General features: G+C 42.5%; 1 protein-coding gene and 1 long non-coding RNA gene across 4 annotated transcripts in view; one reads left to right on the forward strand and one right to left on the reverse strand.

The window, feature by feature from the left end:
- LOC129387992 (uncharacterized) overlaps window positions 1–4,728 on the forward strand; it is a 54,770-nt gene extending 50,042 nt beyond the window's left edge. The window contains exon 3 of the long non-coding RNA XR_008615116.1: window positions 4,590–4,728. This is a non-coding gene — a long non-coding RNA (uncharacterized lncRNA). The remainder of the gene's footprint in view (window positions 1–4,589) is intronic.
- Cat (Catalase) overlaps window positions 1–20,322 on the reverse strand; it is a 64,190-nt gene that overhangs the window by 7,018 nt on the left and 36,850 nt on the right. For all 3 annotated transcript variants that reach the window (XM_050192429.3, XM_072285019.1, XM_050192428.3), the window contains exons 3-9: window positions 14,902–15,053; window positions 10,878–11,059; window positions 7,406–7,585; window positions 6,292–6,483; window positions 5,072–5,224; window positions 1,970–2,105; window positions 387–535 (exon numbers count right to left, since the gene is read on the reverse strand). In XM_050192429.3, the coding sequence (XP_050048386.1) occupies window positions 387–535; window positions 1,970–2,105; window positions 5,072–5,224; window positions 6,292–6,483; window positions 7,406–7,585; window positions 10,878–11,059; window positions 14,902–15,053 (1,144 nt within the window). The remainder of the gene's footprint in view (window positions 1–386; window positions 536–1,969; window positions 2,106–5,071; window positions 5,225–6,291; window positions 6,484–7,405; window positions 7,586–10,877; window positions 11,060–14,901; window positions 15,054–20,322) is intronic.

A 20,322-nucleotide genomic window follows, 5' to 3' on the forward strand; every position in this document is an offset into this window, starting at 1 on the left:
GACCTCAAGCAGTAACCAACATTATCGGCAATTTGCACATCACGGCATTGCACATCACAGATTAATCGCACATTTCACATTGCGTGCATTCGCAACATGCCAGAATGAATGAAATGGTAAGCTTCCCAAGATAACTTAGTAATCAACATTTGTACTTTCAAATCTTGTAGGTCGATTCCTAATAAGGCCTCTGGAAACTTATTACAAGAAAATGAACAAACTTCAGAACATTGGTGTCATTGGAATTAATGAACAAGGTTCACAAGAGGATGCAGACATCAAGTGAACAGTAGTTGAACAACAATCCAGCAACATTCTTTGTTCAATCACACTGAATGAACAGCTAGCCAAACAGCTACGTGTATACTAATTGTGCAGCTTCGAACCTTCCAGAAGTTGCCTGGCTGAGTGAAGTTGTCCTCATCAGCACTGTTCCAGCGGTCAACATCTCCAGAAACTGGGAAGCTGTGCTCTTTCAACTTAGGGTTATCCACCGGTCCAGAGAAGCTGTTCGGGAAGTAGTTTGGTGCTCCATCTACGAACAGCAATAATGAGATAGACGTGAGAATCAGCACATCTGGCAACAAAAAGCCTCTCTGATAACACGAATATCGTGTTGAAGATTTTGCACTATAACAAAGCTACATCATAGGAACAAAGTACTTTGGCTGTCTGTGGCCTTTTAATGATAAGTCAATTTGAACAGATGAGTGGCAATTTACAGGCATTTCCTTGTTTTTGTGGATGACTTCTCAAGGGCCTACGTGCATCCCAATGTAACCAACCGAATATTTGCAAATAAAGTACTGTATTTAGCAATAGTGAATGCATAGCAATAACTTGAGTCAAATATTTGATAAAAAGCAAGGTAATATCACTATGACAACTTTCATGACTAACCTACTAGGCTTTCATTAGATAGAAATGGCTACTTGAAACCTATAACCATGTATTTTAGAAGTATCACAGCTACACATGCATTGACCCAGTAAAGAAAATAATTTTAAATGTAGATAATAAATTTGTATTAGTTTCCAAAAAAATAAGTTGTCATGTCATTCCGAATCATGTTATGGCTTGCATTAAAGCTCTTCTGTTCTTGCAAAACTCGTTTAGTGGTCTTGCTAAACATTTACCACATTTATTCGATTATAAGGCGGTCACGAATGTATAGCAAGGGTGCAGTTGGAGGATCCAAGAAACCAACTTGGGCATGCACACTAATATAAGGCGATATAGAGGAACCGCTGTAGAATTGCAACCATGAAAGGGGGAGGGTCAACAACATGCAGAGGCAGGGAAAGGGTGGAGTTCTATGGGAGATAACGAAACTGAATCTGGGGGAACTTTCCCTTGAGGTGCGGCTTAACGGCAATGCATGCTGCAGTGTGGTGAAGCCGCATTGCAAGATAAAATTCACACTGCCAAGAAGCCACACCACAAAGCAAAATTCATACGTAACCCGCACTCCACCTTTACTGTTCAGTATTTCGAATTCTTTGTGTGGGTTACATGCACAAAAATACGGCACAGCACCATTGTCCTAATTAGTACAGTTTGCACTGCAGTTTAAAATCTGGATCACCAGGAATGTGGCATGGCTGCTGCCATATTAAAACAGTAACTGCCTGGCGCTCTTTGGCCACATTTGGCCTTTACGCCATAAAACACCACGTTCATCATCCATCAGCTTTGCATATAAGGAAACTTAAAGGCCAAGGATTCTGGAATAAAACCTTGCCTTATATTCTATTAAATATGGTATCAGTGCGCATTAGGACAGGCAAAGAAGATTTTGGATCCTACAAAGTGTTCATTTATGTATACAAATCCCACACTGAAATAAAAATACTTCAAATATGTTCCACACACATGAATAACAAGTAATGTTGCTCCTGACTACAAATGCAGTTACATCATGTTTTACTTCACCAATAAGTGGTGCACTTGAAAAAAAAAATTACTGTACCTTGTTCTTTCACAGCCATGAAACCATCGCGCTCATAGTTGGCTGTGCGTGCCTTGTAGGGGCAGTTCACAGGGATCTGCAAGAAGTTGGGCCCAAGGCGGTGCCTGTGCGTGTCACTGTAGGAGAACAGACGTCCCTGGGAAAAGACAAGGGGCGGGAAAAACGTGAATATTTTGTAAATGACACCGCTCAAATTTATTCGGAAGTGAACGTTATCGACGGAATACCGAAATTCACATCACAGCCCAAGGCTGAGCCCTTTCTCTACCGACCGCAAGCCAGGCTCATTTGAATTTGTACTGCTCCTACCAAGGACTTATTCTGGGCCCGTCCAAACTAAAGCCTGCAAACAAAAGTTGGGCTTCACAGCACATATGATAGTTCAGATTCACTTCACTGCATGTATATTTTTTAGATGTTGCTTGATTGGTAACATAACAGCACAACGTGTGTTTGTGCTGTAAATCAGCTTTTCCAAATGACATCTCGTGAAGGCTCCAATTTACGAGAACTCTCAATCTAAACCTCACAGAAGGGATGCAAATCCTCAGCTGCTGATGTCACGACTTGTCGCTCACTGCTATCCCAAGTACATTCTGCCAACTGCTGAAAGTCCAAAGCCAATAAAGCAGATGCTTTGTATGCTCAAAATTATCCTCAGGTCACTGGAAGAGCAGCGCTCGAACGGGGATTATGACCTGCTGCGAAGGGTGCTGCTTCGTGCAGTGCCTCTACTTTAAATTGCACCTCGCAGAGGTGAGCCTTAGGAAGTTCAAAGTCAAGGAGTGTGGGGTCCTGAGGAGAGACTGAGCAAAGCAGAGTTATACGAGTATTCACCAGTGTGATAGAGCTGTAGTTTAGAACAGAACACCTTTTCAGCTAACCTAGAATTTTGAAACTTTGCAGTTAAGTTTGATTAGTACTGTGGTTAAGCAACATTTCTTTCCCTTGTTTTGCAAAGTTTGCACTTGGTTGCATTTTTTTTTGTCATTCAAGAAGTTGCAATAACTTGACGTGCTTCACTGTTATGTGTTCACTTATCGATTAGTTAAAGTGCCTCAATCCAACTGCCAAACTACGCTTACACTCAAAGGCTAGGGAAGTAAACTTCAGTGCCAATGAGAGAAACTGTTATAGGGTGAAATGTAGAGAATGAAAATCTGAACCAGACCACAAATCTAAGGCATCTATGAGAAATTCCATAAAAGCAGGCCAAGGCTGGTTGAAAATAATGGTTCATTGAAAATTTTTTGCTAAGGCAGTTGAGCAGTGTTGAATATGTTCACTTTTACCATCTACCACTACACTTAGTCTGCATTACAATACCACCTGCCTTAGTTTTCGGTGCTGAACAAAATTGCAACGCTTCATTTTTGTTCCTCTTGCTCTTTAGGTGTGTTCACGTATTGATCTGTTTATCTGCAAACTATTGAACTATTCGACATTGCGAACAGTTAGCATTAAATTTGAGTACAGATTCAAATAAAGAGGTACTGTATCGATGCGTGAATTTTAATATATTTGCATGCCTAGTCAGCACCAGTGACACTTGCAGATCTAAGTGTGGCTCTACTCGCATTACATGCTGCAAAGTGTTACCGGCAAGTTTTATCAGTGCCCAGATGAGATTTGCTGAAGAAGACATAAGCACATTTTCAGTGTTGAGCATCAATCATGATGAAGTGCAATGGTAAATGGTATATCAATACTTATTGTGCCAAAGCTACATGTGACCTATCGTTAATTCCATGGTTGAAGACTCTGGATTAACTTGGGTTTTCAGGTCTGCACAGGTACTCGCAAACTGCCGTTTGTTAGAGAGCCATTCATGCATAGTGGGGAAAAAGCTAAATAAACCTATAGTAAAAAACAAAGTATACAGGGTTAGATATATTGACAGCATAGCCAAAGGTGGCAACTCAGTGGGTTTATCCTAATACTACGCAGTGCACATGTTATGTGTCCTTGTAATGCTTTTATTTTAGTTTGCATATCCTTGAGCCAGTGCAATGTTAAGGCACCCGTACGCATCGTTGCATTAACCAATAGCGCTAACTATCAAGTGCCTCTAGAAGCACCTCTCAGCAAGAACACCAAGAAACTTGACATGGACATGGCTGGACATGAACAACCACACTGCAGTTAATATTTCTACAACCTCTCGTCCCCCATCCCCCACTGTTGCACATTCTGCTCCTACGAGTATGCACCCTATGACTGGCAATCAATCTTGAAAGAATTTCTAAAAGGTTTTACTCTTGTCGAGGTGCTACAAAATAGATTTGCAGAGTGCAGAACAAGTGCAAAACAAGTGCAGAGCATAGTAACACTGGGTGCCTTCTGCAAATTTCTGCACCGGGTGCCTGCAAACCTGATGGCGTGCAAACAGTAATATTTGAGACTGAATTGAACACAAATCAAACAGCCAGAAGTGGAAAATCAAATACTGACTGGTTTTTTAATATTGAATGGCTGTTTTCACAATAGGAAACCATGTTCACCTCCTAGTACTTATAATGTTTGCAAACTTCTGTCATTGCATGGCACAGAATTAAATGTTTATTATTGGAAGCACAAATCGAGCATTAGGAACAAATGAGCACTTTGTTTGCATGTACAGGATTCTTCAGAAAGTGCAAATAATCAAGTATCACCAGTAAAATCTGGCTCCCCGAGCGACGTAGCCTGCTCCACTATTCAAGTACTGGTGTTTAATGCCTACATTATGCCTGCACTGATTAAATTTATTGTAATTATGCTCCAGTTTCATGTTTGATTGTGTACACTCAACATTTTCAAATACAGTTTGAAAACTAAGAAGAAATACGTATGTACAAATAGGGAAAATACAAATGACAACTATTTGATTACAAGACCGAATTGAATAGGACACTATTTGATTTCTCATTCGAACGTTTCAATTATGTTCACACCCCTACTGCAAACCATTCTTAACAACAGTATACTGTAAGTGACTTCAAGCAGCACTCATGAAAGATGCAGAATTTTACAGTCTGCAGACTTTGCGAGAAAAGCACAAGGCAACAACGACCGAAGTATGGTAAATAGCGATAAATTAAGAAACCTGTGCAAGTTGCCTACCTGAAGCATCTTGTCGGGACTGGGCTCGACACCCGGCACAAGGTTCGCAGGACAGAAAGCAATCTGCTCCACTTCAGAGAAGTAGTTCTTCGGGTTGCGGTCCAGCACCATCTTGCCCACAGGAATCAAGGGGAACTCCGCATGAGGCCACACCTACAAAATGTTGAAGCAGGAGTGTATAAGAACTTCGTCAAATGAGCACAAATCAATAAGGGATACTGACATAAAACGCCGGAGTCTTCTGCATATCAGCAGAATACAGCAAAGCAGTTCTGCAGAACTCTGAGGTCAAGGAAGTTTCACAAAAGGGAAGAAGAGTCACCAGACAGATTGACACAAATCTAGGTGGTACTCTTAAGTGAATAACAGCACTACCTTATTGTTTGCCTTCTCAGAGTTCTAGCTTTTGTTGAGCACGCATTCTATTCTGCAAAATTACAGACATACATTGAGAAACGCTACCTGCAGAGCTGCCAATCAAAATTCAAGCACAATGACATGGAGGAAAAGAATGCACATCATGAAAGATTTAAAGTCCTGGACAGGAGCATACATGCAATTTATCATTTCACTGTGCATTCATTGTAAGTAGAACAGAAAAGCATGTCGGAATTTTACACTGTCACTGCCAGAGGCACAACAGTATACAAGCACAGTTCATATAGCAATACTGCTCAAGCACACATTCTAGAAAAGGTGACTCGTAGCCATGTCCTGCACAGTGACAAGGTGCACCTACAGGCACCTTGCTACTGTCAAAACAAAAACCGATGTGTGAAAAATGTTAACTGTTGGGTCTGAATTAGTGGGCCAAATTGAAGGCGAAGTGTTTAAGCCTTGTAAAAAATTGTTTTGTGCAATCTACAACATTTAAGTGTATGGCAGCCTAATAAGAGCACTTGCTTCAGTGCTGAAGATGTTATAAATTGTACAGATTACCTTGGCAGAATTTATGATGGCTGCAAGTCTTGCAAACATTACACACTCTGTTGCTTTGAAGCAATAATTAAATGTGAAACTTGCGCAATTGGCTAAAGCAAGTAGAGTGAATTGCATATGCAACCGTAACTATCATCTGCATTTACGCAATATGATGCAGCACTTTTTATTGTAGTTTAGCCAGGTAACAAAGGAAAGTGTTCACAACTTCTTTGTGTATCAATATACTGTACTATATAGCAAGATGCCAATGAACATGTGGCTATACTTCAGCCTTTCACCTTAGTCAAGTCGAAGGGGTTGAACTTCCAGGTCTTTGCCTGTTCGAAAGTCATAACTTGGATGTAGAAGGTCCAAGATGGGTACTGCTTGTTGGCGATGGCATTGTAGAGGTCACGAATGGAATAGTCTGGGTCTTTGGAAGCGTACTCATCTGCCTTCTGCACAGGCAAGTTCTTGATTTTCTGGTCAGTCTAGAATAAACAAAAACGCTTGGTCAGTGCGTTTAAAATTAAGAACATGCTACATGGCAATCAAATATCCGAAATATCTTACTTTCTCACATGACGAAAGCCACTCCCCATATGAACAAAGGCTACATGCGAGTGACAATTGCCGTCTAGTTGGAGGCAAGTAGCAAGTCTAAAGTAATAGTACAAGTTTGTAGAAAGTGCAATAATTGAACTGCACAATTCAGCAACTGGCTTTAATTCATCCAAAAATACTGCTAGCACCTAGAAGGTATTACTGTACTGGCAGTACATTGCATACAGTAAAAATGCAGCAATGAAAAAGCAGAGGCAGACATGTGAAATCAAGAGAAATTAAGACAGCAGGAGGGTACACTAGGGACATGTGTCGGTCACAGGTAGAAAATCGGAAGTTCAAGATATATTATTTTAGGTAACCACATCCCTGACATGACCACAAATTATGAAGGACTGTGGCCTTAAATCCGCATCAGAAATGAGTCATCGTATGTAGTGACAATCGCATCGAGCAAATTACGAACCGGAGTCTGACAGCGTGTCATTTTTTTTTGCTCTCATCTCCCCTTTAGGAATGAAGCATGGGAGTCCTTATGTAATGTCAATTATGCACTCCTTACGACATGCAAATTTAAGGTAGGAACGCCTGAAAAAGCAATGGTAAATTACTTGGTTGGTCCAAGATTCAGTATTAAGGGCAATGACACTGACAGCAAGGCTGTGCAAATTAGTAAAATGAGTGGCATGATTTTGAATGGCTTCTAACTTGTCAGTATTATGTTAATCAGATGCATGAAGAGTACCCAGCCTCATGCATGACAATAGTACTTCAAAATTTTTATGCATTAACAAAAATTGCACAAATGCTATGATACAGTTGACGAAGTGCTGAAAGGCAATTGCCGACCTTGTAGTGGAACTTGCAGTAGACAGCTTCACCCTTGGCGTTGACCAGCTTGAAGGTGTGCGAGCCATAGCCATTCATGTGCCTGTAGCCATCAGGGATACCACGGTCGGAGAAGAGGAACATGACCTGGTGCGTGGTCTCTGGACGGAGGCTGATGAAGTCCCAGAACATGTCGGCATCCTGCACAAAAGAATAGCGAACATCATATCACTGTGGCATATCTGCTGAAAAGCCACTCCTGTTGTAGGAACAGGATTGTGAGGGCATTTGCGATAAAACAAAATTGCTGTAAACAGTGCCAAGTGCCATGTACAGCAAGCAAGCTTTATAGAGCCATCCGAATACTTGCTGCATGGCTAGTAGTTATTTAATGCTTGCCCAGGTAAAGAATTCTGTTAAATCAGATGTGTTGTGACCTTGGCATAAATTGATTTATTGCAAAAGGCAGCATGTTAATATACATTAGCACAGCATTTGCCACAACAGCAATGGACCCAAAATATGAAAATTAATGTTATTGACAAGGTGGCTGAATGTGTAGAGCATTCAGGGATTATTAAACCTCTCGAGCAATATGAAAGGAAAAAAAAAAAGGATTGTTTTTAAAATGCTGCAGTGGCTAAACACAGATTTCCATCATGAAAGTTCTCAATGCCACTAAATGTTATAGGGAGAGCTACCTATTTCAAGTTAAAATGTCAGACTTCAAATGTGACATCACGAGTACCTGTTTCTTGAAAACAAATTTGACATTCCTATTCATATTGCTCAGGACTGCACATATAATATAGAAAAACAATATATATGTCTATATATACACATGTAAGAAAACAATACAAGGCAAAGGACATTACAAGAAATATATGTTAAGTACGAGCCAAAATTCCAAACACGAGGTGTACTCCTATGGCTCCTAAAGCTACTATACTCCCAAATCTTATTTAAGCTTAATCTGGATTAGTCATGCTCAAGAATTAGGTGCACTAAAAGCATAGATTTGATCACTATAGACAGCCACCTACAATCGTTGCAATCCTTTAGCTGCATTTGTATGTGTAGACTCTAAATGACTAACAGTCTCATTTTTCAGACTCGTCAAAATAGTGCGTTGCTACATTTGGATTAGTTCAGGAAAAAGATGCACAATTAAATGAATGCATGTTACTACTAAAGCATGTCCACATGATCGGCAGTACATACGTTTCACAAGCAAATTATTGCTATACGTGAAATGTTTGAGAGTGCACATGGCCTCATACATAGCCTGCATGGTCGATTAACAGCAACATGAGGGATCGAAATGACTAGCAAGTTCTATGTTTAAGGCTAAGACTGTCAATAGCTCTTTGTGAAATTAGGCATTTGCCTTCTCCCTGTGCAAGTACCGTAATTATTCAAAAATGAGACAAGGTTTGTTTTTTCCCAGAACCCTTAGCCTCGAAATCAATCTACCTTATAGGCGAGGCTGATAGATTCAGGTAGCGTTTCAATATTCTGGCGGCTGTGCCACATTTCTGGCAATCCAGATTTTATACGGCAACACAAATTGTAGTAACTAATATAGCTTGGCAGATGAAAGAGTCCCATATTTTTGCGCATATCATCCACACCAAGAATTAGAAAATTTTAGTTGTAAAGGCGGGGGGCGCAGGTTATATGTGAATTTTGGCTTGAGGTGTAACACGAGGTGTAACATGAGATGTAATACCCCTGTCACACGAGACGTGTAATGTCATTTGTAGCAAATGAGATTGCATCTTAATGCCATTTTTGTTGTTTCTACACTGGCATAGTGAATGACATTCACAGCTAATGGTATTCACCCATTGAATGAGCTTCCCAAACTCATTCAAGCACGACTTACGTAATCTCAATCACAGGGGCTTGGCAAAAGAATTATGAAATCGTTAAGTTAAAACGAAATGTAATCGGAGTAAAGGTTTTCATGATTGCTGTTATGAACTTTAATAATTTTATGATGTACAGCAGGATAATTGTAGTTTGTGTAGCTATATCCTTGTTCCCAACTGGACGCTATCACCTCTTGCCGGCCACATTTACAAAAGCTCGTCTTTTATTTTTTGATTTCTGCATATTGATTTCTAAGTGGTGCCGCACTAAAGCCTATCTACCAGCCACGAAAGCCGATTCTGCAGCTTCGTCAGCGAAGAACGAGAAGCGAAAAGCGGACTGGACCAACGACAAGACGCGCTGCTATAAGTGTGGGAGGACTGCCTCACCAATTAGTGCAGGGCGAAGCACAACCTGAAATTATACACATCGATTGCCGACTGCCTGTGTGCCGATAAACATCACAGTCTATTACAAATGCAATTTTGTATACCTGTGTAGACAGGGAATGCAAGACTGCAATAACATTTAGTATGAATGTCATTTATTGTGAATGTCATTGACATCTGTCACATTTGCCGTGCGACAGAGTTATTGCAGTGCAAATTTTGCATTTGCTGCTATAAAGCGCATCTCAAGGGAATGTTTTTATAAATGTAGTGATCTCCTAGGAAGGGCCTTCCAATTATTCGCTATATGGGGCGACCCCCACCGACTGAGCATTTTGTTGTCTACTCTATATCCCCTTATATTGGTGTACATACTGAAGAGGAAGCAAGAGCCAGGGGTTAACTCCGATACCACCTATTTAGGTACATGTAAAACAAATTCTTTTATGAGGCAACCCCCGGACCGTTTTGAATGTAATTTGTATTTAAGAGAAAGCAAAATTCTTGTCACTGTAGGAAACGGAATACTGATTTAGGGCCTAGATATCTATTTCCAGACATTGCCAGAAGTTAGCTTGAAAAAAAAATGGAAGCACTATGCTTAGAGTTCCATAACCCTGCATTCAAAACATCAGGTTGGTAAGCTGCATCCATTAGAGCATCTAAAACGGACATATTCGATGTATTGACACCTTATTGACAATGTTTACAAGGGTTGTTCAAGTCTCATACACAAATTAGTACCATATTTCACACGAGTGTATAATATATCAATTTTGTCTGCTTTAGGTGTATTTCGCTCCAGCTGACAGAATTAGGCTATCATTTTTGAGGGCAGAATTACTTGGTCACTTGTAAACTTGATTGCTTTGTGTTTGGAAGATTTGCAATTTTCAAGAATCGTTATCAAAGAAATTCCTGGTCTAAATAAAAATGTCGGTTCCTTCTGCATTTCTTTTCAATGCAAATTTCATCAAATTCAGTGCAGTGGTTGCCAAGGAAAATGATCTCTATGTTTCCATGTATTTAGATATAGGAGCCCCCAAGCTAATGCTTCCTGTCAAGTTTTTACTCTTAAGTCAACTGCACCCTTGCCTTATAAATGAATAAATGTGGCAAGTAGGATGGGCACACATTACAGGCCTTGACAAATCTGTACAAAATACCAGCAATGTACATAGACATATCCACCACGACCTTGCACATGTAAAGAATTCAGAAGAGTGACCAACCTTCAGGTGGGTGGCCGGGTTCCGCTTCTGCGTGTGGATGAAGCTAGGGAAAAAGAATGGGTCCCGGATGAAGAAGATGGGGGTGTTGTTGCCAACAAGATCCCAGTTGCCTTCGTCAGTGTAGAACTTGACAGCGAAGCCGCGAGGATCACGGACGGTGTCCGCCGAGCCACTCTCTCCACCTGAGCATACGCACAAGTGCAAGTAGTGTTAACTTTCATGCACTGCCCTGCTGAGACAACTGAAATGAAGCAAGCGTTTTAGGCTCCTGAACGTCTGAAGATATTGAACTTGTACAGGTTTGCCACTTGAAAGCTACTCCAAGGTTTCAGCCCTATGTTGCCACCAAGCAGCAGTAAGCATATCATGCATATAATTATTGCCAGAAGTAGGCTTTATTTTTCAGTGCTGCAGCACAGTACGAAACCCTTACTTTAACTTTAATGACACAAAGTAGACGGGAATTTTTTTATTCATCCATAGTAGCAATCATCTTGTGAACAATTTTCAAGCTAAAATGCTTACAAGCAAGCGAGTAAAACTTACTCATAATGGCTCTCTAGCGTAGGGAGCTCACAAGTGTGTCTCGAGCTATAGGTTAGGTCGTGTGGAATACTCTACAATATGTCAACGAACTAGGCAGAGCAAGTTGTGCCACCATTTAAGATACAGTCCAACCCCGTGGCATTTCAGGCAGCTTGAATAAACCTTTCACACTGCCTTTATGTCTTCTGTTTGAGAGTTCTGCAGTTCTTTAAGCTTTTGTTTCAACAATATAAGGTACACAAATGTAAATATTGAATCAGATTTCAAGCAGATGACATTTCACAATCCAGTAGATATTTGCACCTGTTAGGATCCATATACCACATCTTATGTACAGTCAACGTTGGTTAATCTGACCTTGATATGATCAGCAAAATTGATCAAATTATCCGGCGGCAGAGTTCAATGAAGACATAAATCGTCGAAACACCACTGCATCATTTGGCACTATTTTCTCGATGCTAACGTGCTCCCAAATTGAATGCATACCGAATTTGTATATGTTCATGTTGCAAAACAATGCACCCAAATCTGAGGCGCTCCAGAAATTTGAAAATTAGCATGCCCAAGATCTGGCAATGACAAAGCAGAAACCTGTCGAGTTACTTATAGCTGTGTACAGGCTACAACATATTGCCAAAATATCAACATGTAGCCACATGGAGCCAACATATTGCCAATATATTGTCAACATATTGTCAACATATTTGAGCTACACAACCATAGCAAAAGACTAACCACTTTGAGGGATATTGGAATGGGAGGAGGGGCTCAGCTTTCCCCCTTTAACCCCCGCAAATATTTTGAGCCACCCCACTTCAAAAACACTTCCGAAGTCCGACTTCACCAGTTCGTTTTGAGATGCAAGCAACCATCGGGTGCGCCGACATCACTCATTAAGAGGAAGCTTTTGCACGGGTGCTCCTGTCTAAATACATGTAAAAGGAGAATTCGTTTTTCTCGGCAACCACTGCACCAAATGCGACAAGGTTTGTTCCATTAAAAGACAAACTTAAAATCTAGTGACTTAGTTTGAAATTTTCGATTCAGGTTGTCCATTTCTTATTAAAAATTGGCTAAAATCGCAAGTTTTCAGATAATGGAACTTACGAGTTTACAACTGTAACTCGGCAATGAAAAATGATGTCACAATTCTGTGAATTGCATCTAATAGTACATCTAAGGTGGAGAAAATCGATATGCAACGTGAATGTAAAAAAAATTTAGTAATATGGAAATAGGAATCGAGCTCCATGTTCGGGAACTTATGCGTCTATTCAGGGCCGTCCAAAGGGCTCGCGAAGCGACGGCGAGGCTCAGCCTACCCGTCCCAACGTGGGAGCGGCCCGCTGCTCCACCGCCTTGAGCGGTAGCGTACCTCAGGACCTAAAGTTCTGTCTGCCTATGGAAATACAGCTTTTGCAGAACCCTGGTACACAACGTAAGGAATTGACGTAAAATATAAACTGACATGTCGAATTTGTCCGCTTTGATTGATCTATTGGGTGCCGTTTACAGAACCGCGATATCCGTTTTCGATACAGCGCTATTAGTTTGTAAACTTCGTGCTTGTATTTTTTCTTACTTTCAAATTTCTGAAAATTCTTTGAGCAATACTCAGGTCCTAAATCGAATTTCCGCTTCCAACAGTCACTAGAATATAACTTTCTCTCGCAACTGCAACAAATTTCATTAAAATCGGTCCAGGGGCCATCTCAGAAAAGCGTTTCTGCGATTTACATGTACTTTAATCGGCCGCGTCGGAGTTGGGCTCGAGCTAAAGTTTCCTCTTAAGCCTGTTTCGCATGATGCGGTTTTCATGATGAGTAACGATCCCCGTTGTAATTGGTTCCTTGTCCTCGCCGCATGTGCGTTTTCGCCGAGTTCAGCACTCTGAACATCGAAAAATCGCACGCACGAAGGGTTCGATGGCCCTTTTGGCGCAACTGCGCAAGTGCGAAAACGCAAGCAAATCCGCACCACGAGAAACAGGCTTTACGCGACGCTACTACTGCTACATTAGCATATAAAATTCATCTTTAAAATCAGCCTTCGTAATTAAACCCTTAAGGCGGCACGTCGTTGTCGCCATCCGAAACAAGACTTCCTATGCCGCCATGTATGGATGGATGGCGGCTACACCCTTTGTAACGGGTGGCGGCTGGCGCCACCTAGCCTTTTGCTCCCCCTCCTGTTTTTTTTTTTCTTTATATCCCCTTCTTAAACTATCTTTCACTCCTCTCCTCCTCCCAAAATAACTATCTAAAATAGTATAGAAAACGTTAGCTCCCCGATTTATGGTATTCTCTCCCTTGACTTCCTCCACCAATCCTCTAGCCTCCCCTTCGTTACTGCCACTCTTCTCGTCTATTTGCCCTCATTCCCCAGGAAAACCTAATGCCCTTCCATATCTGTCACTGTTCCCTCAGCCAGAGTCGGGCGAAGGTCTGTGCATCTCAGCACTATATGCTCTGTGATCTCAATTTCGGCTCCGCAAGCTGTGCATAAAAGGCCCACGTCTTGAAATTTAGCCCTGTATGTTTTCGTTCTCAACACCCCCGTCCTAGCTTCGAATAATAGTGAGCTGCCCCTCGAGTTATCAAATAAGAGCTCTCTCTATCTCCTGTTTTTGTTGCTTTTGACGACAGTGTCGATGACACTAGCTCGGACGGTACGCTGTTGCCGACGCCGCGAATGCCATTTCGATTTCAGTTTGCGCGCAACTTGCCACATTAGAAACGGGTAAAAAAATAGTAATCATTCATTGTGAGCTGCGCGTTTTCGTGTCGAAATCGACAGGAGGCATGTCAAATGTCGAGGCAGATAACGAGTCTTCGGTACATTCACTGGACAGACGCTGACACTATTTGGGTCACGATTGGAAATACTTTTTTTTTTTTGGCGGGCGGAGCGGGTTCAATATTTGGGCCAGACGTGTACGTGGGTGAGCAGTAAAGTTGTAATTATGCTGAGAGAACCAATTTCAAGAAATAACTAAAGTTTTGGCCCACAGAAATCTATAGGCGCCGGCCAGAAACTTCGGTCGGGATCGAGTTAACCGAAAAACTTAAGGTATATGAAATGGACTGTACACCTGGTGCATGAATAACACCGCCACGTTTCTCGTGAACCACTCAACGAGATATTGAGTAACCCGTACACTGGGAACAAGCGCCAATTTATTGTTTTAGACGGTAGTGCCTTATAGGCGGCAAGGGCGCATCTAGAATACCGGATGTTTGTTTTTGTATGAATAAGGAAAAAAATACGCTTCTTATAGCACAATGCACATTGAGCGTGTTGCGAAGGACCCTGCGCTTGATTACATGTGCAAGCAAGTACACTTGCTCGAATTCAAGGAAGAAACAGGTCAATATATGTTGCACATCTTCTACAGCAACCAGAACAAGTATTTGAAGAAGAGCAAGAAAATATTGCAAACTGTCCTGGATAATTTGACAAATCAACAGTTGCGTACCGACGGTGGAGAAGCGCACGGCCATGGGAGTCCTCTTGCCAACCTGACTGAAGATGGAAGCCTTGGTGTATTTGGTGATGTCATGGGTCACTTCAAAGTAGCCAAACGCTCCGGCGCCCTTGGCGTGGACGACACGTTCTGGGATACGCTCCCTGGACGGAAAGAACGAACGCACGTCAATATGAGGTTTGGCAAATCAAATGCGAGTAATGCAGGAAAAGCAATCATTGTACGCCAAAAAGAAAAAAAAAATCGATCGGCTCCACCTTCAAGATGGCGAACCACCCGCCGTGGAGGCGTACAGTGGCTTAGGCTTCGCGCTGCTATAAGCCCCAGGACGAGGGATCGAATCCCGGTCGCGGCGACTTTCTTTCGATCTAGGCGCAATGCAAGAAAACGCCGATGTAAAGTGCACCGGGTGTACGTTAAAGAACCCCAGGTGGTCAAAATTATTACCGAGTCTGCCCACTACGGCGTGCCTCATAATGATATCTTGGTTTTGGAACATAAAACGCAGAATTTAATGTTGCCGAATCAGTCACTTCAAGTCACGGCTTTCGACAGAGCCTGCTCAAGGCTGTACTCACTGAGAAAGCTTTCATTGCATTCGAAAGGATACAAACACAAACTATATGAAGTTATTTCCGCGCAGGAAGGGGCTCAAACACGAGTGTGAGCCGCTACGTCACACTGACGTAGTGGCTCTATGGTGTGGGAAGGAATAAAAGAAGCAAGTTTCTCCTTCATTTTCTCTTCCAATGAATCCACGTTTTCCACTCCAATAAACGGCATTTCAGTTTAATACATTGAAAGCATAGTGCCCGTTTAATGTACCTTTAGGTGGCAATTAAAGGCGATGGTTTTAGCTGTCCCGACGCATTTTTTTTCACCAACACCTCCACCGCGCCCTCGTCAGTTGTCACTGCAACAATGCGTGACACGGCGAACATGCCTCACGCAGCACTGCAAAAAACTCTTTTGCGCAAGCGGGTATTTCATGTCCCGGTAAGTGCAATCGCCTAAGCACCGCTTTCGTAACAAACAACCGCAAATTCGGTCCCGGCTGGCGTGCTTTTTTTTTTTTACCATGACGCTTACCATTGCCATGGCAACGTTCTAGGATAGGCAGACACGTACTCGCTACGCTGGCGGACACGTCAAACTGAAGGAACCGCCGAGGCAGGCTTCACCCACGAAAAGTGTTGTATTGCAGAGAAGCCAGATTTGACGAGCGCGCATGGTTTCGCAGGAATTGCACGCGCGCGCGCAGGTGCAGCCGAGTCGACGCGTTGTGACTAACTCCCGTATTAAGAAAGGCAGCTTAAGTTGAAGCCCATGCTTGATTTGATCTAAGTGACGCCTCTTGTGAACGCGCCGAAGGAAACACACTGAGCTTCTTTGGGCACGTTAACGCCAGGCGTCAGTTAAATCAAGTCAAGCATGGGCTTCAACTTAAATTGCATTTCTGAATGCGGGGGTAAGAGTGGCAAGCGTACGCCATTAACAGCAGTAAACGGATCCGTAATAAACACGTGTACGTGCGAGGCAATGCGAGCAAGACGTCATTAGATGAAGCGTGGCAGTATAACCCAGCACTGCGGCGAGCCAATTACATACGGGCGGAGCTGGAGACATTTATACTTAACCCCACAAAGCCCGTCGTATCATTTTTGACACACTGAATTCGATGCCTCAAAATTGATGCGTTTTGGAAATCCGATGTAGAGCCCATACTAGCGTTTTTGATATCCTGGAGCGAATTTTCTATTGTGGATAGTTCAGCAAAACAATTACCAGAACATTTCTTAGCCTACTAATTAATGTTTAATAAGTTATAACGTGAATGATTTATCCGCAACAATATACTCTGCATGACGAGAAATAAACGGAAGTTTTAATTGCATTTGACTTGAAATTGTGTTGGGCTATGAGGGGTGAAAATGTATGCATTAGGAGCTTCTACGAGATCGCGAAATAACGTCCTGCAGCTGTACTTCGTCGTTGTCCAACCATGCTACAATTTATGCCGACCTGCCGAGCTGTAGCTTTTTTGGTTTTCATGCAGACACCTGAAAGGAGACCTGCAGGGGGAATGGGAGGAGACGGATAAAAGACGAAGGTACAGGAAAGAGGCGAAAATTTTTTCAAATTGCATCCTGGGGTGTTGCGCAACAAAACCACGATCCGATTCTGAGGCACTGCATAGTGGGGAAGTCCGCATTAATTTTGACCACCTGGGATTCTTTAACGAGCACATAACTATATGTACGCGATCATTTTTTTTTTTCTCTTCGTTTTGCCCCTATCGAAATGCAGCCGCCACGGTCGGTGAAGAGGGTATTTACGTACCTGGCATATACCGCACGAGTGAATGTTCAATTAAGTTAGCGAGTTTAACGCATAGCGTTGCAATTCTTTAATGGTGTACTTTTAAGGCACCCCTTCACTCCGCCCCCTTCTTTCCCCACTTTTTTTTTGTGTTGCTGGACCACTTTCCCGGACGAGCCACAACCACCCGCTCTCTCGCCAACCGACTCGATTCGGTTCACCGCGGTGTGAATTGCAAACCTAGTCTTAACTTTTTTAACTGGGTTATGACAACGTGCGTAATTTTTGAGTGCCAGGTGATGAGGTCTTTTTTTTTTTAATTGGCGTTTATATCGTGCATTTATTTCTTGCAGAAAATTATCTCAACTTTTTTTTTTCTTTGGCGTGTTCAATTTCCTAAATAGCTGAAACCCACGATAATATAGCTAAAGCAGGGACTTTCCTCGATTTTATCGTAGGTGCTTTTAGGACAGGAGCCCTCGAAGGAGGCACCCTGATTATTGTGCGATTGGCAGACGTCATCGTCCATTGATCTAACTGACATCCACCGGATAGACATACATACACAGATATACATATATCCCCTTCAGTCACGAATTACGTTGGACTGTCGATAAATGTATGAAATGTACATAATGTTATGCCAAGGTGCTGGAGACTCCACAGAAAGCAAGTCAAGGTGGCATGACAATAACTCTGCATTTTATAGAAAGCGACCATAATCACATAGTGATTAATTATTCATTTATTGTGCAGTTAGTCATGCTACGTTACTAAAAATAAATCACCCGTTCGGATTACAAGCACACGTTAACTATTAGGTGGAAGCATTGGAACGAGGGAAAAAAAATCTTTCGCAATTACTACCAAAACACCGTCCCGTCCTGTCAAACACGCTTGTGCCTTCACCAAAGGGGTCGCCTGAAGCAATAGAATTCACTGAGAAGTGAAATTGGTGTACCTTAGGGAAGCAGAAGGTTCAATTTACTCAAAGATTAATGTTCGTTGTCTATTCTTTGCAACCACTGCACAGTAATGGCAAAAGTAAGTCGCGTCCACAAATGTGTACGCCGTGACTGAAGAGGATATACATACATACATATACATACGTTTTGTTTCATTTATCACGTTATTTATAGTGTTAGATATTTGATCCTTCATGTTTACTCGCTAACGATGTATAATTTCTTTGTACTCCCTTCTTTTGTGCAAATTCCCTGCATCTTCCCCTCACGCAATGCTCCTTCGGGAGCCTGTGAGGTAAACAAACAAACAAACAAGCAAATATCCATTACAAGGATGTGGACACGCAGCCGTTTACTATATACGTTCCTCGCAAGATCGTTCGGCAGCCACTTTCATCATCCTGCGGACACATCCTTCGCACGTGTCCGAGTGACATGCCGGGCGTGTCACCATCGGCATGTCGGGGCCCTTTGCACAGTGCTTCTCGGAACGACGTGGATTATCTGCGATATCACCTTAGTTAACCATGCCTGCAAGTGCTAAATAATCGTACATATAAATATGACACCAGTTGGTGCTAACCAACACATCGAGTTGAAATTCGCACGGTTGTACGCGCAAGGGCACGAGTTAAAAGTCGTAGACATTCGCCTCATTTCTGCCTCTTCACCGCCATACCGCCGTGGCAATATCCGAATAATGCAACCGCCTAGGCGACGATTCCATAACAGAGGGGACCAGATTCGATCCGTGCTGATGTGCCTGTTTGTATACTGCGGCGCTTACCATCGTCATAGTAACGTTCTCGGTAACGCAGACGCTGCTACTCCAAATATTGTCGCACGTGAAACAAAAGGACTCGTTGAAACAAGCTTCTGACAGAACTGCTTATTGCACAGAAACCAGCTTTAAATGTTTCGTAGGGAGCTGCAGATGGACGTCTTGTGCTGTGCCACATCGCGAACGTGCGAATTCAGTTGTGATGACGAAAGAAGCAGGCACGGTGCATGTATGGTGCTAACTTACGAGACTTAACAGTGGCAATGCAGTAAAACAGCCGGGACGGGCTACATCGTAAACCTACGCTCAGGCGGAGGCGCAGGCTCTGATCGTGCTCATTTGAATATAGTTCGACGTCTATCACCGTTATCTATCTAACTTTGCCTCGACAATGAGTTGCCCTATAGCGTGCTTACCGGGCGTTTATCACATAGGTTTGAGGCATTTGTCGCATTAAAGCTATTTCACCGCGTGCCAAGAAATTCCCGTCCTTAGCATCAACAGACAAAAGTTCAACGTGAGAGTGAGCGGACAGCAGGAGTCCTTGCAGACTCGAGGGTGCTGGTAGCATCGCGAATACCAGTTCGCTAGCAAAATTAGAAAACTATTTCACGTACGAAAAAAAATTGAGAGACTGATTGCAAATTTCTGTGTTCGTGCACAACTTGTGCTTTATCGTCTAACGGTGTTATCTAACTGCGCCGCGACAATACGTTGTAACGATTCGGAACACCTGAAAAACGCTTTAGAATGCATTTTAAATATGGGTTCAGTGTCGTCGTACACAAAGCTACATATTTTTTATATAGCCAGCTCAATAGTATTGTTCGGAGACCTGGAGTGTAAAATTTAAGGCGGTGAGCAGGTGCTGCACCAGTCCGTAAAACGAATGCTTACGAATGTCACAAATATGCACCTTATCGTGCTGTCACTCTTGAAAGAAAACCGAGTCTCGAGAAAGGCAAAATACGCACGCCTAGTCTTTTTTTTTCCTTATTTCATTTTTAACTTGACACACGCTTGCTTAGTTTTCTCGGACTGCAGTCAGGCGCAAGAAACCCGCGCTCTACAGGTAGGGTATGTGAAGGGTTCGGCCTATCTGTTAGACCAACTGATGCCACAGAATTTCAAACTAAGAACACTGCAGGTGGCTATTTGGCATCAGCGGTCAGCATGCAACACGCGTGCTACTGCTCATTTGGCATGGATATTAACTGAAGTTATGGTACGTGGGTTCGACTGGAGTTCGTCCTCCTGGACTCCAACGACCACGTAGATCCTGCGTGCAGGTCTATGACGTGCGCTTGCCCCCCGCAAATTAAGCCTTCGTGTTACGTGAATTCTGCT

The sequence above is a fragment of the Dermacentor andersoni genome, chromosome 10 (assembly GCF_023375885.2).
Source record: "Dermacentor andersoni chromosome 10, qqDerAnde1_hic_scaffold, whole genome shotgun sequence".
In the NCBI taxonomy this organism is placed as follows: Eukaryota; Metazoa; Arthropoda; class Arachnida; order Ixodida; family Ixodidae; genus Dermacentor; species Dermacentor andersoni.